Below are 27,667 nucleotides of genomic sequence, written 5' to 3'. Positions count from 1 at the left end.
ACACACGCGAGACAGATGGGGGGGAGATGGGGTGAGGGGGGAGATGGGGTGAGGGGGGGAGATGGGGTGAGGGGGGAGATGGGGTGAGGGGGGAGATGGGGTGAGGGGGGAGATGGGGTGAGGGGGGGAGATGGGGTGAGGGGGGGGAGATGGGGTGAGGGGGGGGAGATGGGGTGAGGGGGGGAGATGGGGTGAGGGGGGGGGAGATGGGGTGAGGGGGGGGGAGATGGGGTGAGGGGGGGGGGAGATGGGGTGAGGGGGGGGGAGATGGGGTGAGGGGGGGGGAGATGGGGTGAGGGGGGGGGAGATGGGGTGAGGGGGGGGGAGATGGGGTGAGGGGGGGAGATGGGGTGAGGGGGGGAGATGGGGTGAGGGGGGGGGGAGGTGGGGTGAGGGGGGGGGAGGTGGGGTGAGGGGGGGGGGAGATTGGGTGAGGGGGGGGGAGATTGGGTGAGGGGGGGGGAGATTGGGTGAGGGGGGGGGGAGATTGGGTGAGGGGGGGAGATGGCGTGAGGGGGGAGATTGGGTGAGGGGGGGAGATGGCGTGAGGGGGGGGAGATGGCGTGAGGGGGGGAGATGGCGTGAGGGGGGGAGATGGCGTGAGGGGGGGAGATGGCGTGAGGGGGGGAGATGGCGTGAGGGGGGGAGATGGCGTGAGGGGGGGAGATGGCGTGAGGGGGGGAGATGGCGTGAGGGGGGGAGATGGCGTGAGGGGGGGAGATGGCGTGAGGGGGGGAGATGGCGTGAGGGGGGGAGATGGCGTGAGGGGGGGAGATGGCGTGAGGGGGGGAGATGGCGTGAGGGGGGGAGATGGCGTGAGGGGGGGAGATGGCGTGAGGGGGGGAGATGGCGTGAGGGGGGGAGATGGCGTGAGGGGGGGAGATGGCGTGAGGGGGGGAGATGGCGTGAGGGGGGGAGATGGCGTGAGGGGGGGAGATGGCGTGAGGGGGGGAGATGGCGTGAGGGGGGGAGATGGCGTGAGGGGGGGAGATGGCGTGAGGGGGGGAGATGGCGTGAGGGGGGGAGATGGCGTGAGGGGGGGAGATGGCGTGAGGGGGGGAGATGGCGTGAGGGGGGGAGATGGCGTGAGGGGGGGAGATGGCGTGAGGGGGGAGATGGCGTGAGGGGGGGAGATGGCGTGAGGGGGGGAGATGGCGTGAGGGGGGGAGATGGCGTGAGGGGGGGAGATGGCGTGAGGGGGGGAGATGGCGTGAGGGGGGGAGATGGCGTGAGGGGGGGAGATGGCGTGAGGGGGGGAGATGGCGTGAGGGGGGGAGATGGCGTGAGGGGGGGAGATGGCGTGAGGGGGGGAGATGGCGTGAGGGGGGGAGATGGCGTGAGGGGGGGAGATGGCGTGAGGGGGGGAGATGGCGTGAGGGGGGAGATGGCGTGAGGGGGGGAGATGGCGTGAGGGGGGGAGATGGCGTGAGGGGGGGAGATGGCGTGAGGGGGGGAGATGGCGTGAGGGGGGGAGATGGCGTGAGGGGGGGAGATGGCGTGAGGGGGGGAGATGGCGTGAGGGGGGGAGATGGCGTGAGGGGGGGAGATGGCGTGAGGGGGGGAGATGGCGTGAGGGGGGGAGATGGCGTGAGGGGGGGAGATGGCGTGAGGGGGGGAGATGGCGTGAGGGGGGGAGATGGCGTGAGGGGGGGAGATGGCGTGAGGGGGGGAGATGGCGTGAGGGGGGGAGATGGCGTGAGGGGGGGAGATGGCGTGAGGGGGGGAGATGGCGTGAGGGGGGGAGATGGCGTGAGGGGGAGGAGATGGGGTGAGGGGGAGGAGATGGGGTGAGGGGGGGGGGAGATGGGGTGAGGGGGGGGAGATGGGGTGAGGGGGGGAGATGGGGTGAGGGGGGGAGATGGGGTGAGGGGGGGAGATGGGGTGAGGGGGGGGAGATGGGGTGAGGGGGGGGAGATGGGGTGAGGGGGGGGAGATGGGGTGAGGGGGGGGAGATGGGGTGAGGGGGGGGGGAGATGGGGTGAGGGGGGGGGAGATGGTGTGAGGGGGGGAGATGGTGTGAGGGGGGGGAGATGGTGTGAGGGGGGGGAGATGGGGTGAGGGGGGGGGAGATGGGGTGAGGGGGGGAGATGGGGTGAGGGGGGGAGATGGGGTGAGGGGGGGAGATGGGGTGAGGGGGGATATGGGGTGAGGGGGGATATGGGGTGAGGGGGGGATATGGGGTGAGGGGGGGAGATGGGGTGAGGGGGGGAGATGGGGTGAGGGGGGGAGATGGGGTGAGGGGGGGAGATGGGGTGAGGGGGGGAGATGGGGTGAGGGGGGGAGATGGGGTGAGGGGGGGAGATGGGGTGAGGGGGGGAGATGGGGTGAGGGGGGGAGATGGGGTGAGGGGGGGAGATGGGGTGAGGGGGGGAGATGGGGTGAGGGGGGGAGATGGGGTGAGGGGGGGAGAGATGGGGTGAGGGGGGAGATAAGGTGAGGGGGTGAGGGGGAGAGATGGGGTGAGGGGGGGAGAAGGTGAGGGGGTGAGGGGGGGAGATGGGGTGAGGGGGGGAGATGGGGTGAGGGGGGGGAGATGGGGTGAGGGGGGGAGATGGGGTGAGGGGGGGAGATGGGGTGAGGGGGGGAGATGGGGTGAGGGGGGAGATGGGGTGAGGGGGGAGATGGGGTGAGGGGGGAGATGGGGTGAGGGGGGGAGATGGGGTGAGGGGGGGAGATGGGGTGAGGGGGGGAGATGGGGTGAGGGGGGGAGATGGGGTGAGGGGGGAGATGGGGTGAGGGGGGAGAGAGAGGGGGAGGGGAGAGAGAGGGGGAGGGGAGAGAGAGGGGGAGGGGGAGAGAGGGGGAGGGGGAGAGAGGGGGAGGGGGAGAGAGGGGGAGGGGGAGAGAGGGGGAGGGGGAGAGAGGGGGAGGGGGAGAGAGGGGGAGGGGAGAGAGAGAGGGATGGGAGGGAGAGAGGGGGAGGGGAGAGAGAGGGGGAGGGGAGAGAGGGGGGAGGGGGGAGAGAGGGGGAATAGGGGGATGGGGAGGGGAGAGAGAGAGGGGTAATAGGGGGATGGGGAGGGGAGAGAGAGAGGGAGGGGAGAGAGAGAGGGAGGGGAGAGAGAGAGGGAGGGGAGAGAGAGAGGGAGGGGAGAGAGAGAGGGAGGGGAGAGAGAGAGGGAGGGGAGAGAGAGAGGGAGGGGAGAGAGAGAGGGAGGGGAGAGAGAGAGGGAGGGGAGAGAGAGAGGGAGGGGAGAGAGAGAGGGAGGGGAGAGAGAGAGGGAGGGGAGAGAGAGAGGGAGGGGAGAGGGAGAGAGGGAGGGGAGAGAGAGAGAGGGAGGGGAGAGAGAGAGAGGGAGGGGAGAGAGAGAGAGGGAGGGGAGAGAGAGAGAGGGAGGGGAGAGAGAGAGAGAGGGAGGGGAGAGAGAGGGAGGGAGGGGAGAGAGAGAGAGGGAGGGGAGAGAGAGAGAGGGAGGGGAGAGAGAGAGAGGGAGGGGAGAGAGAGAGAGGGAGGGGAGAGAGAGAGGGAGGAGAGAGAGAGAGGGAGGGGAGAGAGAGAGGGAGGGGAGAGAGAGAGAGAGGGGAGAGAGGGGGGGAGGGGGGGGAGAGAGGGGGAATAGGGGGAGGGGAGAGAGAGAGGGAGGGGAGAGAGGGGGGAGGGGGAGAGAGAGGGGGAATAGGGGGAGGGGGAGAGAGAGAGGGAGGGGAGAGAGAGGGGGGAGGGGGGAGAGAGAGGGGGAATAGGGGGAGGGGAGAGAGAGGGGGGAGGGGGAGAGAGAGGGGGAATAGGGGGAGGGGAGAGAGAGAGTGGGGGGGAGGGGGGAGAGAGAGGGGGAATAGGGGGAGGGGAGAGAGAGAGAGAGAGAGAGAGAGAGAGAGAAGGGGGGGCAATAGGGCGTATCTGCCCCAGGCGGCAATTTCAGGGAAAGCCAAATTCATATTCTTGAAGAGAAAAACCTTGTTTCACAAAGCTCCTAGCATCCTGCGAATATTGGTCTATCGATTATTCATATAATTCTGAAACATATCCCTGCCAGTTTTTGACCACATACTGAGCTGATTTATGAACGAATAGTAAGTTTATTTTTGAATGTGTGCCCGTGATGTGTGTGCCAGGGGAATCCCCATCGCAGACAACAGGGGACTGGGCGATACTACTAGAGCCGAATAAATCAGAACGGTGAACGCCATTCGCTGTTTGTTTATATGGTTGACTGGATGTGCAAATGATCAGCGTTATTATAATTATTAGCGAAATCCATAGATTCAGACTACCAGAGTGGAAATAAACGAGTAACTGGAATACAGGTAAGAAAGATTACATATTATCTTCTCGGTGTATCGAAGAAAATGAAATTTTCACAGAAAATTTTTGCCAGATCGCTACACTACTAGGGGTCAGTTGTACAGTGCCCGGTTAGCAGCCGCTTGATTATTTCCTCGTAATAGCACGGAAAACCCGTTCTACGAACACGTAATAACGCCTAGCCGGAGAATAAGGGTGGGGTAACTGAACCGGTGATTCTGGCAAGCTTATCGAAGTTGACCGGAGAATAAGTTTTGACAATGGCAGGAATAGTTACAGAATTAGTGATGACAAGATTGATTGTTACAACGAGAAAGGAGAAGAAGCGGGGAAATTGTATGGAAGAACATGACGATTCCAAATCTGTATAAAATTTTTGTACAACTACTACTTTTCCAAGTCATGCTTGAAAAACTGGAGCATGTGGATCAAATGTAAAAATATTTTCTGATAGAACTTTTTGCTTGTAGTAAGCGTAATAGGCATTTGATACTGGTACTTAGTGGATTATATTCTGTCGTGTTATTTATGTAACTGATGTAGATAAAAATTTGTGCCAGAACAGTCTTGCTTATTTAGCGTATGTTACAATTGCTGCATTATTCGAAAGACCTGTTTCGTTTCGTCTAGCGGACAGTAACAAAAGAGAATTAATCAAACAGAGAAAGTACACCAGTCTTTGGTACTATTCGTATTAACAGCTCTTTCAGTATTAGACAACGACATTTTGATTTTTCCATGTAGAAAAACATTTGACCAATTTTGATGAGGTAACAGATTCTTTCGCATAAAGGAAAGCACGACGCGTAAAGCTGTAGCAAGATTAGAGAGAACAATATACTGGAACGCAAGGAATGAAGAAATGCGCATTGTCTTGCTTGTCTTTATTGGTTTTATGTTTCCTATATTTAATTTTATGTCACACAAAAGAGAAAGTTATTAAGTACAAGGCCATGAAGAGTGCAAATTTTCTGAAGAGTTCTTATTCTGCCGGTCACAAAGAATCCCATCTATAATTTTTTTTATTTTTTTAAAAGGAGATTGGATGTCAAATCGGCCGACTGTGAGCAGGAGAAGCACCACAGGACATTTTAATTTCCAGTGTCCTGAATATAGGTTTGATGGCTTACATTATAAAATAAACACGTCTGTATTCCACAGAGCGAAATACAGAGACGTGCGATAGAAGAATGCTGTATGAAGAGGCGTGGCACTGCAATTTGGCACACTTAAAGACCAAATAACATGCGTTACATTTCGTCGAACATATATGTTTTGTATATCAAACTCTTCAGGAAGATGTGCGCTACAAAATGAGCATATTTTTGAAAAATCTTGATTTTTAATTTTTAATGTCCTATTTCAAACGCTAGAGGGGAAGGAGGCGCTAGAATCGAGCTTTTGCCCCGTTCGAAAATGACGTAAATCCAGGGCTGGTATTTTGTCTCTCGTTTCTCTATTTTAAGAACGCAGCGTAACTGCCTAGCAGACGTTGAAGACAACTGGCATGTGCAGTTTGAGAATACAGGTGCACATTCAGCACACCGGTGGTTGTGGACTGAGTCAGTGGCGACGGGAGTTGCGGATTTCACAGAACAAACAGGGCAGGACGCCTTGCCGAGGAAGGATCTCATTACACGTGCTGAAACGCAGCTGTTCTCCGAGCTGCTACATGAGCCAGCGCATTCTGTCAATCAGCAGCTCTGACGCCGTGACTCACCGCATGCTTTTCAAACAGCTGCCCGGCGCTGTAAAAGGGCTGTCGAGAAAGCTTTGTTTCTGTTTCTTTGCACGCTGTGCTTCTCAGTACACACATTTTATGAAGGTACTTTACGTTATTAGATTATAAAACATGCAGTTTGTATATCGTAACCTTGATACCGTTTGAGAACTGGCTCATGCAGGCAGTTAAGAAACGATCTGTAGTTCAACAAGGAAACAGAATCATGTCGCGACTTGACTTCGCACACAGTATGTCTCCCGGGGGTCATAGCCACGTGTAGTCAGTGACGTCGAAAGTCGATTTATCATTGGATGTCACGCGAATAACTAATCCATCAGTGAAATTACAACGTTTCTACAGTCGCCCACGTCGACTGTTGGTTGTTGCGATTGTGAAGTGGAAAAGCGAAGGACACGTGTGCTGACGGACAGTGACCGTCTATTATTGGTGTGTGTTCTTGTAAAACATCGCACGATACAAGTGGAAGGAATCGCTCGTGAGTTCCAAAGTGCTACCAGCAGACCCACTAGCCCAATGACTGTGCTTAGGGAGCTAAAAAGAATGGGGTCCAATGGTCGAACGGCTCCTCCTAGGCCACATATTTCTGTTGTCATTGCCGAGCGATGCTTGCGGAGATGTAAAAAGAAACTGCACTGGACGGTAGATGACTGGAAAAAGAGTGATATGGCGTGCTGAGTCACACTATACCCTGTGCAATCCGATAGAAAAGTTTGGGTGTCACGTGTCCCTGGGAAGCACTACTTGCCAGTGTAGTGTAGTGTCGAAAGTTTAAGTACAAAGAAGGTGGTGTTACGGTATGAGAGTATTTTTCGTGGTTAGAGTGTGGTCCCTTTATCGTGTGATCTCTATTGCGTCTCAGAAGACGCTAAATGTGGAAGTGTAGCAATGTGTACCGCATATAGCAGAGCAAGTGTTGGAGGATGATGATTGATTTCCTCACTATAACAGCGCACCCTCTCGTAAAGCAGCGTCTTAAGGCGATGGTATATGGACAATTACATTCCTGAAATGGATTGGCCTGTCCGGAGTCCCGACCTGAAGCAGCATTCGTAAACGAGGTCGTTAACACATGTGTGAAATGACATTTAAGCTCTAAGTTGGGGGTTCGGATCCTCGTGGTGGAAAAACATTCACCGCCAACATGTGACCATCGAGGCAAGGAGAGACGATGGCGCACAGTGACTGATCACCAATGTGTCGGTTGTTGTTGTTGTTGTTGTTGTTGTTGTCTTCAGTCCCGAGACTGGCCTGATGCAGCTCTCCATGCCACTCCATCCTGTGCAAGCTGCTTCATCTCCCAGTACCTACTGCAACCTACATCCTTCTGAATCTGCTTAGTGTACTCATCTCTCGGTCTCCCTCTACGATTTTTACCCTCCACGCTGCCCTCCAACGCTAAATTTGTGATCCCTTGATGCCTCAAAACATGTCCTACCAACCGATCCCTTCTTCTAGTCAAGTTGTGCCACAAACTTCTCTTCTCCCCAATCCTATTCAATACCTCCTCATTAGTTACATGATCTATCCACCTTATCTTCAGTATTCTTCTGTAGCACCACATTTCGAAAGCTTCTATTCTCTTCTTGTCCAAACTAGTTATCGTCCATGTTTCACTTCCATACATGGCTACACTCCAAACAAATACTTTCAGAAACGACTTCCTGATACATAAATCTATATTAGATGTTAACAAATTTCTCTTCTTCAGAAACGCTTTCCTTGCCATTGCCAGTCTACATTTTATATCCTCTCTACTTCGACCATCATCAGTTATTTTACTTCCTAAATAGCAAAACTCCTTTACTACTTGAAGTGTCTCATTTCCTAATCTAATTCCCTCAGCATCACCCGATTTAATTTGACTAATTCCATTATCCTCGTTTTGCTTTTGTTGATGTTCATCTTATATCCTCTTTTCAAGACACTGTCCATTCCGTTCAACTGCTCTTCCAAGTCCTTTGCCGTCTCTGACAGAATTACAATGTCATCGGCGAACCTCAAAGTTTTTACTTCGTCTCCATGAATTTTAATACCTACTCCGAATTTTTCTTTTGTTTCCTTTACTGCTTGCTCAATATACAGATTGAATAACATCGGGGAGAGGCTACAACCCTGTCTCACTCCTTTCCCAACCACTGCTTCCCTTTCATGCCCCTCGACTCTTATTACTGCCATCTGGTTTCTGTACAAATTATAAATAGCCTTTCGCTCCCTGTATTTTACCCCTGCCACCTTTAGAATTTGAAAAAGAGTATTCCAGTCAACATTGTCAAAAGCTTTCTCTAAGTCTACAAATGCTAGAAACGTAGGTTTGCCTTTTCTTAATCTTTCTTCTAAGATAAGTCGTAAGGTCAGTATTGCCTCACGTGTTCCAACATTTCGACGGAATCCAAACTGATCTTCCCCGAGGTCTGCATCTACCAGTTTTTCCATTCGTCTGTAAAGAATTCGCGTTAGTATTTTGCAGCCGTGGCTTATTAAACTGATAGTTCGGTAATTTTCACATCTGTCAGCACCTGCTTTCTTTGGGATTGGAATTATTATATTCTTCTTGAAGTCTGAGGGTATTTCGCCTGTCTCATACATCTTGCTCACCAGCTGGTAGAGTTTTGTCATGACTGGCTCTCCCAAGGCCGTCAGTAGTTCTAATGGAATGTTGTCTACTCCAGGGGCCTTGTTTCGACTCAGGTCTTTCAGTGCTCTGTCAAACTCTTCACGCAGTATCGTATCTCCCATTTCGTCTTCATCTACATCCTCTTCTATTTCCATAATATTGTCCTCAAGTACATCGCCCTTGTATAAACCTTCTATATACTCCTTCCACCTTTCTGCCTTCCCTTCTTTGCTTAGAACTGGGCTGCCATCTGACCTCTTGATATTCATACACGTGGTTCTCTTCTCTCCAAAGGTCTCTTTAATTTTCCTGTAGGCAGTATCTATCTTACCCCTAGTGAGATAAGCTTCTACATCCTTACATTTGTCCTCTAGCCATCCCTGTTTAGCCATTTTGCACTTCCTGTCGATCTCATTTTTGAGACGTTTGTATTCCTTTTTGCCTGCTTCATTTACTGCATTTTTATATTTTCTCCTTTCATCAATTAAATTCAATATTTCTTCTGTTACCCAAGGATTTCTAGCAGCCCTCGTCTTTGTACCTACTTTATCCTCTGCTGCCTTCACTACTACATCCCTCAGAGCTACCCATTCTTCTTCTACTGTATTTCTTTCCCCTATTCCTGTCAATTGTTCCCTTATGCTCCCTCTTTCCCTTATGCTCTCTCTGAAACTCTGTACAACCCCTGGTTCTTTCAGTTTATCCAGGTCCCATCTCCTTAATTTCCCACCTTTTTGCAGTTTCTTCAGTTTTAATCTACAGGTCATAACCAATAGATTGTGGTCAGAGTCCACATCTGCCCCTGGAAATGTCTTACAACTTAAAACCTGGTTCCTAAATCTCTGTCTTACCATTATATAATCTATCTGATACCTTTTAGTATCTCCAGGGTTCTTCCACGTATACAACCTTCTTTCATGATTCTTAAACCAAGTGTTAGCTATGATTAAGTTGTGCTCTGTGCAAAATTCTACTAGGCGGCTTCCTCTTTCATTTCTTAGCCCCAATCCATATTCACCTACTATGTTTCCTTCTCTCCCTTTTCCTACACTCGAATTCCAGTCACCCATTACTATTAAATTTTCGTCTCCCTTCACTATCTGAATAATTTCTTTTATTTCATCGTACATTTCTTCAATTTCTTCATCATCTGCAGAGCTAGTTGGCATATAAACTTGTACTACTGTAGTAGGTGTGGGCTTCGTATCTATCTTGGCCACAATAATGCGTTCACTATGCTGTTTGTAGTAGCTTACCCACATTCCTATTTTCCTATTCATTATTAAACCTACTCCTGCATTACCCCTATTTGATTTTGTGTTTATAACCCTGTAGTCACCTGACAAGAAGTCTTGTTCCTCCTGCCACCGAACTTCACTAATTCCCACTATATCTAACTTTAACCTATCCATTTCCCTTTTTAAATTTTCTAACCTACCTGCCCGATTAAGGGATCTGACATTCCACGCTCCGATCCGTAGAACGCCAGTTTTCTTTCTCCTGATAACGACATCCTCCTGAGTAGTCCCCGCCCGGAGATCCGAATGGGAGACTGTGCTGGGTTAAATTCCAACCCACCCAGCTAAGTCTCATGGAGTTAAAGGAAGTGACACTGTTGAAAGTGATCCGTCCGTTGCATTGTGGCACTAAGCTCGACATTTCGCTGTTCGAGACGAGCAGATTACGTATCGGCATCTGTTTTCAACTTTTCGCTCCTCTCGTATGATGATTATCTTCTTCGCGACGAAAACACCAACTTGTACTCGTCGCAGGTATACGCTAAATAGCTATACTCAAACACTTTCTAATGGTTCCATATTTACGTGACAATTAGGGCACTCCAACCCCAGATACCAGTAATATCTTACTACTTTTCTGCGAAGTAACAGACATATTTTTGTGACAACATTCACATTTGGTTTTATTAATGTGTAGGTGCTCAGATGTATCGATATATTACAATGATATGGTTCTTGTGTGTATTGATTTCTGTGAGACTGTCATAATCTTTGACTTACTTGTAACCGTTTTGGCGCGAATGCGCACAGAGCAGTCTGTTTCACTTTACAGAAGTTATGTTGTTATTTCGCTTTGTAAAACAACATTCAAGTCTTGTGTTTGGTTAAAGTGAAAATTAAATATATGAAGATTGATACAAAACTGTTTTCTTGATAATGTGACAATTAAGAAGTAGTATATGTGAATTTACAAGAAGTTTAATAAAACTGTGGAACGTGGACACCAAGTCAAAAATTATTTCTGCCATATCGTTGTTCTGATCTGGGAGTGTTTGATCATTAACAATTTCCTGAAAAACGCATGTGTTAGGTCTTCAAATATTGCTAAAATACAGATCTGGACCTTCTACCTGTCAAAGTGGAATCACCCTAGAATCAACAAGATGAGCCATAACAACTTCGACGAAATCTACGTGGGAATCCATTCAAAATAAGTGTCAAAATTGATAACTTTTTTACAGTGACTTTACTGTTTCTATTCTGCCGATACAATCCACAGTCAATAACTTTGTTGTTGCCCGATAAAGCGAACATATGCTCCGTGAGCAACATTATTAATCTGATTACTAACCTACTTTGCAAGTGGTGGTATTGTTAGAACTTGACATGCAACGTGTCACAATTCGTCAAGTAAATAGGTTTGCACCAGGCCATCAGCCACACGAAATTAATCTGAGACTAGCAGTTTTGCAGAACATACAAATAAAAATACAGCGTAACCAGTTACTAAATTTTAAGTTTATTTACGACGCGTTCCGGAAGCTTTGCTCCGGCATCAGGCGGCAGTTTCGGGGTTCAAGCTCAGGTGCACTGCTCCTGAGAAACCAGAACTGTCGCCAGGAAGATTCAAGAAATGCCACATTATGAAACGCGTCGGAGCCGCGCGCACGTGGAAGAATGACAAGAGGCGATGCGAAACTTTATGTTCATACTGCAGCTCCACTGGAGATGTTGATAAGACGATCGATCACCTGCTGTCTCAGTGACGTGAGGTAAGCCACAGAAATTCAACCGTTGGTGGTAAACACTTTCCTAAGATAAGCAGGAGGAACTGGTGTAGCATTAGAAGACGGCCATGTGTCTCATTCTTGCCTCGGAAGCCCGGACAGAACTGAACCCCGTTAGCTCACACCGCAGGGAGAAGACGTCCACATTGGCAACTACAGTACCTGCTGTCTGGAGGGAGCGAGGGGAGACATTTATCTGGAAGCCCCTGGTGAAACACTACCAGTGCTGGGGGGCCAGGGGGAGACGCGTGCCTTTCCAGCACGGATTCTGGCTTTTGTGGAGCTCCGAGGCCCGCAGTGGCCTGCGTAATGAGGAGCACATCGAGCACAGGCTGACGCTCAAACCGGGGCTCGCACGGTGCACGGTTGTCGGTCTCGCTAACAAGCAGCTCTGCGGACGCGTCAGGCTCGCCCTTTCGTGGTTTTATTAGTTCCACTGTAGCGCGTGTGTACAACCGCGGCGCGCGCTTTGCGACGAGTGCTCAGATTCCACAAATCGGCTTCCCTAGGTTTTCACCCCAGTTTTCCAGCCACAACAAAAAAATGTTCAAATGTGTGTGAAATCTTATGGGACTGCTAAGGTCATCAGTCCCTCAGCTTACACTCTACTTAAATCATGCTAAGGACAAACACACACACCCATGCCCGAGGGAGGACTCGAACCTCCGCCGGGACCAGCCGCACAGTCTATGACTGCAGCGCCCCAGACCGCTCGGCTAATCCCGCGCGGCCCAGCCACAACATTTGAGAAGGACATTACGTATTAACCTAAAACGTCGATGGGAATCGACGATAACATTACCCAAGCCTCAAACCAGATTGTCATGGCGACTGATGGCACTAAGACTTATACTAGCAGATAATGCGTTACACATACGACGTACGTTCTACTGAACCACGGAGTTTCCTGTCGAGCAAGATAAGACTGCCAAGTTTAAGTGACAACGGCTGTTAAATACTTATTAACTAAATACAATGGCAGTACAACCTTAGCAGCAGCTCCTGATTAGTGTTGCTGGCTGCCTATCACGTGGGCCTGGGTTGTATTACCGGTCGGATTGGGCAATTTTTTATACCTGAGAATGTGTTGTTGTTGTGGTCTTTAGTCCAAAAACTGGTTTGATGCCGATCTCCATGCTACTCCATCTGTGCAAGCCTCTTCATCTCCGTGTAACTACTGCAATCTACCCTCCTCCTGAATCTGCTTACTGCATTCATCTCTTGGTCTACCTCTACGATTCCCCCCCCCCCCCCTCCCCTCGCTGCCTCACCGTACTAAACTGGTGATCCCTTGATGCCTCAGAATGTGTCCTACCGTGAGATCCCTTCTTTCAGGTTGTACCACAAATTTCTGTTTTCCCCAATTCTATTCAGTACCTCCTCATTAGTTACATTATGTAACCATCCGATCTTCAGCATTCTTCTGTAGCACCACATTTCAAAAGCTTCTCTTCTCGTTTAAACAGTTTATCGTCCATGTTTCACTTCCATACATGGCTACACTCCACACAGATACTTTGAGAAAAGATTTTGTGATACGTAAATCTATATTCGGAATCAACAAATTTCTTCTCTTCAGAAACGCTTTCCTTGCCGTAGACAGTCCTTATTTCCACCATCGTTAGTTCTTTTGCTACCCAAATAGCAAAACATCTACTACTTTCAGTATAGCGATTCCCTCAGCCTCACCTGATTTAATTCGACTAAATTCCATTATTCTCGTTTTGCTTTTGTTGGTGTTCATCGCCCGCCACGGTGGCCGAGCGGTTCTAGGCGCTTCAGTCCGGAACCGCACGACTGCTGCGATCGCAGGTTCGAATCCTGCCTCGCGCATGGATGTGTGTGATGTCCTTAGGTTAGTTAGGTTTAAGTAGTTCTAAGTTCTAGGGGACTGATGACCTCAGATGTTAAGTCCCATAGTGCTCAGAGCCATTTGAACCATTTTTTTATGTTCATCTCATAACCTCTTTTCAAGAATATATATATATGTGTGTGTGTGTGTGTGTGCTTTCTCTGGCACACCCATTCACATGTCACACTTGACTATACAACTACTCTAAGGCATTTTTCCCCCTGATGTATCACCACATGCGGTGAGGCCTCAATCGCTAAGTGGTCAAATCCCTTACAAAGGAATAGTACTTAATTATTTGAATAGTAATATTTCGGATCACAGATTCATGCACTACGCAAAATTGCATTTCCATCGACTGTAGTCTAAGAGCGATTATATGGATATTTCACAAGTCGGGAAACTGAATCGGCAAATGTCAGTAACAGTACCAATTTTCTGGACATTCAGCTACCGTCGATGTGTTGGTTAGTGGCAGGACGATCGGATGGTGGGCGCGAATCAGATTTAATATCAGTGAGATAGTTAATCTAAGTTATGAGGTGACATAATTCGGTAGAAGACACAGCTGCCGAATTCAGTTTGTGGATGCTGACAAGCCACCTCGGAAGGATGCAGTTTTTTCGAAGGAGTCAGTCGCCCTTTTGGCGCCACACCACACCAGAATGGCACACTTAAGCGCCAAGGGGTCTTCCAGCTTCTCACCGGTCGAAAGCCACTGGAACGGCCAGTGCTGAGTGCATGGCAGAAAGTATCGCAATTCACAATGTGCTTTCTGAAAAAACGCAGCGCAGTAAGAATTACTGATGTAATCGACGCGGAGAAGAATTACGCAGAATTAGAGTTCTATTTGTTATCGCTTCGCTATCAGCAGATAAAACAAATCCTACTTGCAGATCTTGTCCCCCGACAGTGGCAGCATCGGAGTTTGGCTCTCAAGCAGGTGTTCTCACCAGGCGACGTTGTATAACGAAGGACAGTGGGAAGGTATGTCAATAGAAAAACTATATACTGACCATTCAAAATGAAGCTTAAATGCAAGATTGCCTTGTTGCAGCATGATACGATATCAATCTATATGTCTGCAATACTCATCGCTCATCGGATAGCCAACCCTTCACAGGAATACGTTTCACAAGATAATAAGGGGAGAAGAAAAAGATCCGTCCAGCCTCTAGGGAGTCCCGGTCAGTGGAATGTGAGCAATCATTTTTAAGAAACGTACAGTAGATACCGTTGTCCAGACAAGACATTCGGGTGCAAAGGCTGTTAAGTGCCACAAACCTCTAAGACGTGGGCCGCGCTGCGCAAAAGCAACGAAAGAGGTTCAGTGCAGTGCGACTGGCATCGGAGCCAAATCGCGCCGCGCTGTGCAACGAACAAGTTCCAAGAAGGGTCGGTACACCAAATGAAACGTTTCATTCGCACGCGCTCTGTTTGCAAGGCATGCAGGTTGTCTCGACGCTAATTTTATCTGCAATCAGCCCATTCTGGTTCAATCTTAAAAAGCCCATTCTAGTTCAATCTTAAAAGGTGAAGTCAGAATGACGCGCAGTGATCTTTCGTTGGATGAGGAAACTATCGCAAACGAAAGTCTTCAATCGGCTTGGAAGTATATGCCATGCGCCGCCAACTAGAACTTCAGTTTAGTTATTTTTCTTCTCGGCCTACTAGCCATTTCTCGCTTAATTCTAATTCCCCATCCACTCACAATTAATGAAGTCCGACATGTGGGCGGAATGACATTCAAGCTCCTGCTCACGAGGTGACTTGTCGGTCGAAATTCATGGCCCTAATCAATTGAAATTTTTAATATAAGTTTTAGTACATTTCACTTTATAATGATTTAAGTGTTGTTCAAATACTCCCTGTTGATATCGTTGCACTAAATAAAGCCTGCAATGTTTTACTTTCGGTTACACAAAATCACAAACTTTTGTGAGTTATTTAAAATAGTACACTTAAACGTACTGTCATAGAACTGAATTTTACGTTCGGAGAACTGTAGTATCTATGTAGCAAGTAAATTTTCACACTGAACTAAACTGAAACTTGCATGTATAAATTGCCTGTGATAGGTACAAAACGCAAGTTTTCAAAACTGATACTAAACGCGGAGTTCTGCATCATTTTTGTCACCACGCAGAACACATTTAATTTTAAGTAAGCTTGAAGTATTTTATTGGAGAACCAGGAAGGTCTCTCATTATTGTTGGAAGTTCTTCCTCTGAATGACCCTCCGCCAGGCGGAATTGTGATCACTTGCTTTTGCAAAATCGTATTATGTTTCGTCTGTTTCTTGATCTCTGTCACTGACATCTTCCTGTATCCACTGTCTTCGATTTTCATCAAACTGAAGATCGTTAAAACTGATACCTTCGTGGAAACACGTTTAACACTGTACTGAAGAAAACGGGTTAAATGGTTCACGAGGGGGGCTAGGAAACCCCACCACCTGTCGATAACATGTAGCAACAACGGAAAAAGAAGGCCAAGAAGGCGATAATTCCAGGGACAATAAAGCATTGTACGAATGGCAATTGAGTGAGGTTGGCGAGGGGAGTGGGGTATGCGAGTAGAATGATTTTGTCAGAACTGATATTAGAGAGTGAGTTCAAAAAGTTTCGCGCGGTCTGAGAAACTACACCTTTAAGGGTTAATGAACGGCTTATTTCACTGTAGAAAGCCATCCACAAAAAAAAGTTTGTGCCAATATTCAGTGGAGTTATTTCCTCAGAGCCAACAAGTACTCTGCGACAGTTTGGATATACCAGACCGCAATTTAACAACTGTTGCAAAGAAAAAACATTATGAGGTCAGAGATAATACGGAATTTCATGCTATTGACACTTACGTATTCGATTATTTTTAGACCGTTATTAAAAGCCATGTAAAATTCAGTAAATTATTTCGGAAAACGAAAGCTGAAGAATGAAACAATATTTTGCCAATCTGCGCCCTCTTAAAACAATAAAACTAAAGACTATGACTGATCCTGCTGCAAGCAACGACTGAATTAGAAGGCATGGTATGAGAGTTCACACCGTAGTAAGGGAATGAAACTACAATATAAACTATATTCTCAATGGAGAGAAGTCTTCCGAAGTAACAGTGATTTCAGGTGTGCCGCAGGAGAGTGTCGTAGGACCGTTGCTATTCACAATATACATAAATGACCTTGTGGATGACACTAAGTTCACTGAGGCTTTTTGCGGATGATGCTTTGGTATATCGAGAGGTTTAAACAATGGAAAATTGCACTGAAATGCAGGAGGATCTGCAGCGAATTGACGCATGGTGCAGGGAATGGCAAATCAATCTCAATGTAGACAAGTGTAATGTGCTGCGAATACAAAGAAAGAAAGATCCCTTATCATTTAGCTACAATATAGCAGGTCAGAAACTGGAAGCAGTTAATTCCATAAATTATCTGGGAGTACGCATTAGGAGTGATTAAATATGGAATGATCAACTTTATATGATCGTCGGTAAAGCAGATGCCAGACAGATTCATTGGAAGAATCCTAAGGAAATGCAATCCGAAAAGAAAGGAAGTATGTTACAGTACGCTTGTTCTCCCGCTGCTTGAATACTGCTCAGCAGTGTGGGATCCGTACCAGATAGGGTTGATAGAAGAGAGAGAGAAGATCCAACGGAGAGCAGCGCGCTTCGTTACAGGATCATTTCGTAATCGCGAAAGCGGAGATGACAGATAAACTCCAGTGGAAGACTCTGCAGGAGAGACGCTCAGTAGCTCGGTACGAGCTTTTGTTGAAGTTTCGAGAAGATACCTTCACCGAGGAGTCAAGCAGTATATTGCTCCCTCCTACGTACATCTCGCGAAGAGACCATGAGGATAAAATCAGAGAGATTAGAGCCCACATAGAGACATACCGACAATCATCCTTTCCACGAACAATACAAGACTGGAATCGAAGGGAGAACCGATAGAGTGCTCAAGGTATCCTCCGCCACACACCGTCAGGTGGCTTGCGGAGTATGGATGTAGATGTAGATATTTAGTAATGTGCAACATTAGGGATCCTGTAGAAAACACTATGCAGCAGCTCTCTCTGCAGAGAGGTGTTAAATGTTAGGCTCCACTAGTGACAGCTTCTCATTCTAGGACTGGGGCCAAGGACACAGAACCACCTGCCATCGGAAATGACGCCTGACACGCAATTACGGCTACGATGTCAACGACTGCTAGAGTCAGGCTGTTTAGCAGCTCCCATACATAATTAATGCGGCCATCTCATTGTTCTGGTGTTAGGTTTTACGTAAGTGGCTTAACAGTGCGCTCGGACCTGAAGACAGTCATCAGTGGGACAACTAGGTAACGACACTAACTTTTGTTTTTAATGACATAAGTACCCCAGTTTCCTTGACCTTCTCCTCAGGGCGCACAGTTCGATCACACTCCAATGAGAGACGTACAAATACGAGATAGATGGGAGACAAGCTTGCGGAAACCACCGCGTTTAAAGGGTGTCCGCTCCTGAAGGCACCCGCACGCAGTGGCCCTAGGTGGCAGGAAGTGCGTCCGTTCCCCGGAACTGCACTTAGCGGACACACAGTGGCGGCGTTGCCGGCGTCGTCACCCTCGCTGGCTGAAAAACACGCGTAACACTTCCCAGTGTCTTCCGGTTTAGTTTTAAAATATCCGTAGCACAGTTTGAGGGCATCTAGTGTGCACCGAACAGATAAAATTTTGAATATCAACTCCTATCCAGAAAAGCACTATTTTGTGATAGAGAAACCAAAACAAAAATATTGCAATTCACTATTACATGCTTTGGATGCGGAGAGATACCAAATCACCGCGGACATACTTTTTGCCCTGAATTGCAAGTGACATATTCATTTTTTTCTAACCATACATACTTATTTTTCCTTCCTTTGTTACAGGGCCCAGTGACGTAACAACAGCGGACTCGGACACCATTTGCAAACAACATGTACTCAAACCAGAAGGAAGCCCAAAGTGTGCTACACTATCACGAGACACAGTCACCAAAAACAGTCCAGGGAAAATTGCACACGGCATATCATACACAGCCACCAGACGTTAAAAGTATCAAGATATGGTTTGTGAAGTTTAAGAAAACACTGAGCCCTTGTGACCTCCCAAGAACAAGCAGCCCTGGACCTGGTGCGCAGCAACTCAGACAGTGGAGACGCCTTCGTCAGAAGCTCCAGGAAGTCAGTATGCAGAGTCTCGCCTGAATTGCAGAATCCGATGACATCAGCGCACCGCACAACTTAATTTCCGTGTGTACAAAGCCCAGATCATGCAGAGGCTCCAACCAATGGATTACAGAGCACGTTATCACTTTGCTGTTTCCATGCTAGTTGAGACTGAAGAAGATGATGACTATGTGAAACGTGACCTTTTCTGAGATAAGGCCACATTTCATCTGAACGGTGTTGACCTTCACAATGCTACGGTCTGGGGATCCGAGAATCACCACGCTGTGGTTGAGACTGTCAGGGGCAACCCTAAGCTGGACGTGTGGTGCCAGCTTATGAGCAATCTTTTTTCTTCAGTGAAACGACAGTCACAGCCCTTGCCTATCTTGAGATGTTGTAGTTATTTGTTGTGCCAAAGATTCAGAACTTTCCGGTCTTAATTTTCCAACGAGATGGTGCGCCACATAACTGATGGGTAGGCGTACTTGCCTATCAGGATACAACATTTCCGGGCGCGGTGGTTCCATCAATTGACCTTCACAATCACCAGACATAACCACTGGTTTCTTCCTCTGGAGGTATGTCAAGGCCCAGCTTCATGAATCATCGCTGAATGACTTCTCAGCACAATTACTGACATCATAACATCCATTCTTCACGATATGTTCGCCAACACATGGTTGGAATAAGAATATGGGCTAGATATGGTTAGGGCAATGAAAGGTGGACAAGTTGAAACTTATTACGTGTGTGTGTGTGTGTGTGTGTGTGTGTGTGTGTGTGTGTGTGTGTGTGTGTGTGTGTGTCCACAAAAACTTGAATACGTTACCTGCAGTTCAAAATAAAAGATGTATATTTATATGTCATTTCTTGTCTTGTGCGTATGTAATCAGGGACAGACATCCGGAACACCTGTTCTTCTTCTTCTTCTTCTCCTTCTCTTTCTTCTTCTCCTTCTTCAAAGTCCTGAGGTTTAGATATAAACTTATTTCTAAAAGAGGGCCTCTTTCTGGCCGAAATGCAGTTTTAGCAGTTGCTGTTATAAAATAACAATAAGAACATCGGAGAAAAACTTTATCACCCCCAGGAGAAATCACGTTGATATCGTGCAAAACCACATCTGCCTTTGATATCGGCTTCAATTCGACGAGGTGGAGAACCCACGAATTTCTTCAGGTATGTCATATCCAACTACAGCCACTCATGGATGATTATACCTTACAGAGCTACCAAATTCCGGCGACGTTGATTGCTACAACAGTACTCCGAACTGCTGCCATATCAATTAACTGCTTTCATAATAATTACGAGAATTACGGAACATTACTTCTGCCATAGAAGCAAAAGTCCCGAAGGTATTTTGCAAATATGTTACTGTGGCACGAAAATTGTGTTTTTGTGAACCATATTTCAAATTGCAAACGATATATTTTCTGTGCTCACTACACACCTCTAAATGTGGGAATCTTGAAACCCTACTCGTTATGGTGAAAATTAACTTATAGACGATGTCCTTACGATTATATGCGATGACGACGTAAGAAGAATCAGCGGTCTTAACACTTTACCTTGACATCCATGTAGTAAAACCATGCCTTGCAGATGATAGCTTCAGGTGCTTGCGTAAGTATCGCGAACAGTGCGAATGACAAGAGGTGTCTATGCTGTAAGAGAACTTTCAGTATATGAGGGGTTGCCATCGTCACATCGCTCACAATGGGGAGCCTCACTACCAATATGAACACTGCTAAGAATAAATGTCTCGTTAAAGCTCAGCACCTGTTTTACTCTTCTAGAAATTGTCTATAATGATAACACTGTGCTGTCTGACGTTCCAGTGACGAATTTCATCACCTACTGACTAAGTGAGAAGTTTAGTATGTGCTACACCGGGACTCAGATATCTGCCTTCCGCTAGAGCTGTTCTGCACGAAGAAAGGGTGGAAAACGGGGGTTTAACCCGTCGCCGACAACTAAGCTATTAAAAGACATACCAAAGGAAACACTGAGTGGACTAAATCGTTTTCCGGAAAACATGAAGCTGTATCGTCATTTGGAGATTTGTACTTCACTCCTATTGTATTTGGGATCAGTGCCTTGAGTACTGCGACGCCTCGCTGTTTGGCTCGTTGAGTGATATTTGCTCGGGTATCGCTCGCAAAGTTTCAACTTGTTCTAAGGCATCTCATTCCTTTCGAATGGATATAGAATTCTCTGAGGCTTTGTTATCTACTCTAGTCAGCAGTTATCAACAGGTGTGGACAGTTACAGGATGGTCATACACCATAACTTTAAAGACAAAGGTACCACTGAATAATAATCTGCTGGCGAGCCTTTCGTCTAATTACCGAATGAAGATTGAGCTGAAATTCAAACGTTCCGTCGTTTACTGTGTTTATTGTACCAAATCTTTTTTAACCCTCTTAAGTATGCAAACATACGTTGTAGTATCTAAATTACTTCTCTACTCTGCCCAACAGAGTAAGTTGCACCTAACTTTTTGCTAACATTTATCCCAAATGTTTTATCATCTCGAACGTGGCTTGGCCTGTTGTGTAGTAATCTTGGTAGCCGTATCATAAGGAACGAGCTGAGCAAGAGGGGCGCGGTCTATGAAGAAAGACTTGGAACACGAAGCCGGCAGCTTCCTGCTCGCTAACGGAGAACCTTCGTCGGGCACCGTGACGTACGTCGGTACAGGACCTGTCCGACTAACGGAGTCTCCCTCCGTAGACCGGTTAACAACAGCGGAGGCACAGTCTGTTCCGTGTACGCAACACGCAGCAGTTCTCTAGCAACCGCTTTTACTAATTTTCTTTTCTTTCTTTCTAGCGTTTATCCCGTTAGTGCGGCATTCGCTTTAAACTGACTTCGTAGACGAATGCCTTACCTGACGCCACAGTCGTCATGGTAACCTAAGGGAGTAAAGTCGCGTGCGCTGTGTGTCTGCGTATCGCAATCACTGAGGCGAAATTTGGAGATCAGCCCAGCATTTGCCTAAGCGAGCTGGAGAAACCGCCAAGAACCACAGGAAGGTTGGTCAGTGTACCAAGCCACCGTCTTTTAACCACCGCGTGGATTCGATCCAGATCTGGCTCACATCCCTGTTTCGTAAGCTGGTGAGCTGTGCGTTACACTATATCAGCAGGTCGCAGATGCCTTTGCGTGTCTTGTAAACCAGTAAACCTCCATCCTGGAAAGACTAACTCCCATGCATAAAATAGCTTCAAAGGCCTGATTACAAGTAAGTTACTGTGTTAAAATACTTGACGTTAAACATGTAAGTGACAAGAAGTTTAGAAAATTTAAATATTTTCTGGCATCCACGTACGTAGGGAGAAATGATCATCATAATAAAATTAAGAGAAATCAGAGCTCGAACGGAAAGGTTTAGGTGTTCCTTCTTCCCACGCACCATTCGAGTGTGGAACGGCAGAGTAGTAGTATGAAAATGTTTCGATGAACCCTCTGCCACGCACTTAAGTGTGAATTGCGGAGTGACCATGTAGATGTAGATGGGCTTGTAATTACGCTCGAATTTCGCTGAGAGGCGGTAAGTGCTCTGATTTTGAAACTGGATGAATGAAGTCCTAAAATAATAATAATAATAATAATAATAATAATAATCTGTTAACATACGATCGTACCTCTTAATGTTTAGATTATGTCAGCAATGTAAATTTTAAATTAGGTCAATAATTACACCAAATATCAGAACAGATTTCCAAGGTACAAAGAAAGGCAGCAGAGGAACGGAAATACAGTAATGACCTGATTAGCAGATACTGAAAGTGAGCACCATTAAACTCTTGGCACTTTTGGGCCCTGATCAGTAAGTTGCTGAAGGCAGTTCGAAGCTGTATTGCTAGAACTGCTGCAGTCCGTGAAGACTATGAGTGCTTTTGCCACGCACATTAGACTTGAGAAGGATCTCCACACAAAGTAATCGCGCACACACATATCATGTGATCTCGGGTGGCCAGCTAGAGCCGCGACCAGTGTAAAAGTGGTCCAAGATTTGGCCGGCTCTATCGGCCGTTGCTCCATCGCGATGAGATGTGGTTGTACGCACATATTCACGTCCAGTCGTATCCACTGGTCCCGGCCACTTATTTGCGCCCCCCTCCCCCCCCCCCCACCGTCGGCATGACGGGAAGTATCCTGACCATGATTACACCACTCATGTGCGACTGAGTAGCATGGAAGTGAGCGAGGTGCAGTGTAGTGAGAGTGTAAGACGCTGTATTAGACTCATTACGGGAAAATGGCGGTTTAAATCCCCTTCCGGTCATCGAGATTTAATTTTTCTGATACTTCCCTAAACCGCTGAAGATGAATGCCCAGATGGTTCCTCTTAAAAGGCACGTCCGATTCTGTTCTCGCATTCGAGCTCATGCTCCGTCTTTCATGACTTCATCGTGGCAAGTCGCTAAACCCTTCACTGACAAGTTACTAACGCCAGTATCTTACCATATATTGGAAGCAGAATTAATTAAAAAACAGGGCCTTTGTTGTTTTAACAGGTCGCGAAAGCACTTCCCGACAGAAGCGAATTCCCTGTAGAAAACAAAGAGCAATACAATACGGCGCTCCTCTTTGTTGTAGTGCCATTCCCAGAAACGCCAAACTTATATTGTGCTCTGCAGAGAAAGCACACAGAATCAGAACTACTTGCAATCAATGTCACTGAACTAACACATTATTCCGCAAACAGACAAGGGAGGTCTCTTCTACTGATTTTGCTGTGTTTCGATTTTTCCTCTCATACTTTGAGATCTGAATGAACCGAGGAACTCATACACTTTTTAAAACTTTTTTTTGCATTCATTAGTCTCATCACCGATTTCGATTTATTACCAAGTCAGCATCAGATGATTTGAATACCTTACATAAGGACTCTTCTGTTTAAGAGGATGGATGGGTGATCACAATTCAAATATTTCTTAGTTTAGGAACCAGAGTGTAGATGTGTTCAGATGTTGAGCACCTGTCAGGGCAGAGCGCTTAATGTGTGGAAGAACTCGGAAATGGCTGGATTAAGGACTCGGAAATGGCTAGATCAAACGACGGGCAATGAAGGTTTCACAATTTATCTGTTCGCGCAAGAGCCGGAAAAAGTTTGAGAGAAGGAAAAGGCAGTCCAAAACTGATGCGCCGTGATACTGTCAAAGGGGAACACGAAGTCGTGAGTCGTTCCGCCGTGACTAGAATTTAGACGTCCGCCGACTCCGCTCCAGTAGAGATACTGAATCACCCAATTCCACAAAGTAGGCCGGACTCCGCCTCACAATGATACTTTGTCAACTGGTGTTACTCAGTGGCTGGTGCCGAGGGAAAGAAACTGCTGGCAGATAACACATGGTGTGTCATGTCGACGAATGATGACATCGCAAGCCTGTTCTCAACCCATTGTTCTCGGTTCCAACATCAACACACGATGCGATGCAACCCACGATGCGATACAGTCTGTAACAACATTCTTTAGCGCAGTGAAAGAACTGACAGAAATGCCAATACATGGAAATGTATAGTATTTCAAAATTATTGGTTGGTTGTGGTTTCAGGGCGCTCAACACTGGTTGTCGATGCTGAAAACGTGTTATGGGCTCTGGTTCCGGCACTAAACTGAAACCGAAATGTTAGTGTTGATCTATGTACCGTCGGATTTGAATGAACTAATGAGACGTTTGCTGGAAGACAACTCAACTGACCTCATATGAAAAGCAGAAACGTAAAACTTCCAAGGGCCAAAAAATCTCACCCATGTCAGAAGAACAGAAAAACAACTAATCTTTTTTTCTAGGTATCTTAGCTGTATCCAAAGATGAAGTAGCTATTCTGAAGCTATTCTTATACCACAGAATTATGCCCTTCACCTCGTCACTAAAAAAAAGGACAAAACAGAAAATAAATAATTTAGAACGTCTAAGTGCCATACCAGGGAACTGACTGTTTCGCAGTGTCAATACGAAAGTGTTTCAGGTGCTATTAATACTGACCCATTATGTTTTGTTTGTGATAACCTAAATACAGAAACATCCAGTAATGTTTTAGCTAGTAGAACTGTAGTCAACAAATCTCATTTCTCACAAGTTTTTCAAATTTTTTCAAGGAAATAAAATCAAGAAAAACTCTTTCATGATTGACTTCTGTTTCTTTCACAATTCCATTCTTGCTACGAGATGTTGCAAAGTTTACTGTACAAATCCCTTTGCTGTTGAGGAAGAAATGGAAAATCGTCAACAGGTCTTTGTGTTTTGGAATTGATAAATATGGTTGTTCTTTCCGATGAAGTACAGCATGGCATACATCAGCCGTGGTATCTCCTCTTTTTAATATATTAACATTTTTCCATTATTCTGCACAGAGTAAGAATTTTTAATGGCCACGCGAGATGAATAAACATGACACACTTTGATCACACCGCTTTTGCGAATCTTACACGCCTATATTGACGACAATGTTTCAGAAGCATATTTAAAATCAAATGCATTAGAATTACATGCAATGCATTCAAAGCTTTAGCTGACACAAAAGTCTTGTGTAAATCTTGTGGAACAAAGTCCTCGCTTACCATTCTTCTATATTCTACAAACCAGTAATCATTGTTCGAAACGTTTTCTCCACGATTTTGCACCTGGAAAAAGTCTAGGGACATGAATAGATTAACGACAACAGGATAGTACCGAAAGAACGTATCATGAAAAAGTGGACACTTAACATTTCCACATTTCATACGTGCCATGGGCTCCACGATGAAATGCCTGTACCGGGGAACGTTCCTCCGATCGCATACTAGGCAGTCATGAGAGCGAACCAAACATGTATGGTCGGGAAAGTCTCGCATCCGCCAGCAGGAAACCGATCTTTTAACATATGGTAATTTCCTATATATATATATATATATATGAGAGAGAATTTCGAAGGGATCAAACTGCTGAGCGTCATCGGTGCGTAGACTTACACACTACTTAAACCAACTTAAACTAAATTATGCTAAGACCAACACGTACACAAACACACACACCCGTACTCGAGGGAGGACTCTAACCTACGGCGGGAGAGGCCGCGCAATCAGTGACATGGCGCCTCTAACCGCGCGGCCACAGCGCGCGGCTAGGCATCATTAACGCACATGTTAAAGCTATTTTCCAGCTTCCAGGAAAACAAGGAAAGTTTACCCTTTAGAATCTCAACTTCTGTGACACTGGAAACCTGAACGATCCCTTGAGCAAGGATGTTGGTGAAAGAACGGCTCTGGTATTGATCAAGCCACAAACCCTGAAGTCAGGAGAAATGATTTAGGAAAACCAAGGAACACGTAAGTAAGGACCGATTGTGATCTGAGTACCGCACTTCACGCATTCAGTCCATGTCATAACTGCGCCGACTGACGCAGTGGCCTAACTCTGAAGTTCACTCATGTAAGTACGTCAAATGTCTGGATCCTTTTTAATAGTTGTATCAGACCACGTCTTCCACACACATGTAACCTCAGGAGCATCAGACGCGTCTGAAGAGTAGTTTCACAGCACAGTCTAAGCTGAGCATACGATTTCGTTCGAAATTTGAAACTTGTCACATGACGATTTATGTATTTCTAAATTTTACTGCTGGCAGACAGACGAGAAAAGACTCACTTTTCACTACAGCCTTTTATACAATTTTAATTTCATTTTGTGTCTTTGGTGGACAACTCTGATAGTCCTCAGAAACGCGATGGTTGACCACTCAGCTCCTAGTCGACATTAGTTCAGTTTTCTATTTCTGGCGTCCTTGGTAATCCCTATAGAAGTGAAAAACTCCTAAGTCTCAACGCCGTTCACATTCCACGTTAAACTGGAGTTCCCACCTTAAAATGGCTGGGGTAGCTAGTTCTGAAAGGGAACGCCGTCGACAGGAATAAGACGCTTTAGGTTAATTGCGAGACCTTAGTACATTGTCACTGTGATGTAATTTCACGCGGCACTATTAGGCTTAACAACAACACTGTTATCCACCCCTATATTCGGCATCTTACTTTTGACAGGAACAGGAAATCCTTTTAAGGGAAACACTTCAGCAGATTTAATGTTACCCGTGGGCTAATGAAGTCAGTTTCCGTTGCCCGCATTCTAACTCAGTACGATGTCAGGTGTGTAAAGTGTATAGTATATTGGAGTGATGAGCGCTTTTGAATGAAGTAGTCCCTGAATTATGAATGAATATGCAAATAGAGATTGGAAGGGTGAAACCGGTGCCATTACAAAGCTTACTCCACCCAAAGTGCACCCAGGGGATGCCAACCGAAACATCCTATTCGGATCTACAGATAACCATCACTATTTTTCCATGCACCGACTTCACGTGACAATGCGGACAGGACTGTAAAACTAGTGTAGGACATTTACCGCGATTAACATAGAGTATACGAATTATTATCTGCGAGGTTGTGTGTATGTTTGACATACTGTAGGCTATGGTTCTAAAGAAATCCATCTTCTTCCTCCTCCTGCTACTCATCCTCCGTTTCCTCCTCTCCGTTCTCCCTCCTCCGCCTTCTTTCCCTTTTCTTTTTCCAAGCCTTTTGCACGGAAATTGCCCCCAGGGCACGCTCCTTCACTCCCTTGCCTTAAGTGAGCAGGCGTCCCAATTTGGCAGGGACAGTTCCTACTTTTGAAGCCCAATTCCCTTGTTCCCAACGGGTTCTGCCGGGACGCCTGAAGTGGCCTGCTTTTTAGAAATCAAAATTTTCTGTCGTCGGGTTGTAACGCACAACTTATTTTTCTAGCACCGTAAAAGTATCTATACTTTGTTTCAGTATTAAATCCCTACTCCAACATATCAGGACTTAACGTATCATGAAATGCGCTCACAGAGCCTAGCTGATGATACGTTAAAGTTTGAGATGTTCAATTATGTACCTACATGGAATGACGTACAAAAATGCTGTGTTATAAATGTGTGACCAAACTGCAAATTAATTATAATGTCTTGTTCCAAGAGTGTGTTAATAT

General features: G+C 46.7%; 1 protein-coding gene across 1 annotated transcript in view; it reads left to right on the top strand.

Annotated features, from left to right (window-relative positions):
• Positions 1-720: 720 nt before the first annotated feature.
• LOC126313023 (glycine, alanine and asparagine-rich protein-like) overlaps positions 721-27,667 on the top strand; it is a gene marked incomplete at its 5' end in the record, with an annotated part of 61,335 nt that continues 34,388 nt past the window's right edge. Inside the window, 3 exons of the mRNA XM_049992251.1 lie at positions 721-779; positions 1,184-1,264; positions 11,760-11,935. Of these exons, the coding sequence (XP_049848208.1) occupies positions 721-779; positions 1,184-1,264; positions 11,760-11,935 (316 nt within the window). The remainder of the gene's footprint in view (positions 780-1,183; positions 1,265-11,759; positions 11,936-27,667) is intronic.

Source organism: Schistocerca gregaria, unplaced genomic scaffold (assembly GCF_023897955.1).
Source record: "Schistocerca gregaria isolate iqSchGreg1 unplaced genomic scaffold, iqSchGreg1.2 ptg000461l, whole genome shotgun sequence".
In the NCBI taxonomy this organism is placed as follows: domain Eukaryota; kingdom Metazoa; phylum Arthropoda; class Insecta; order Orthoptera; family Acrididae; genus Schistocerca; species Schistocerca gregaria.
The sequence above is the reverse complement of the archived record's forward strand: the minus strand, read 5'-3'. Positions and strand labels throughout refer to the sequence as shown.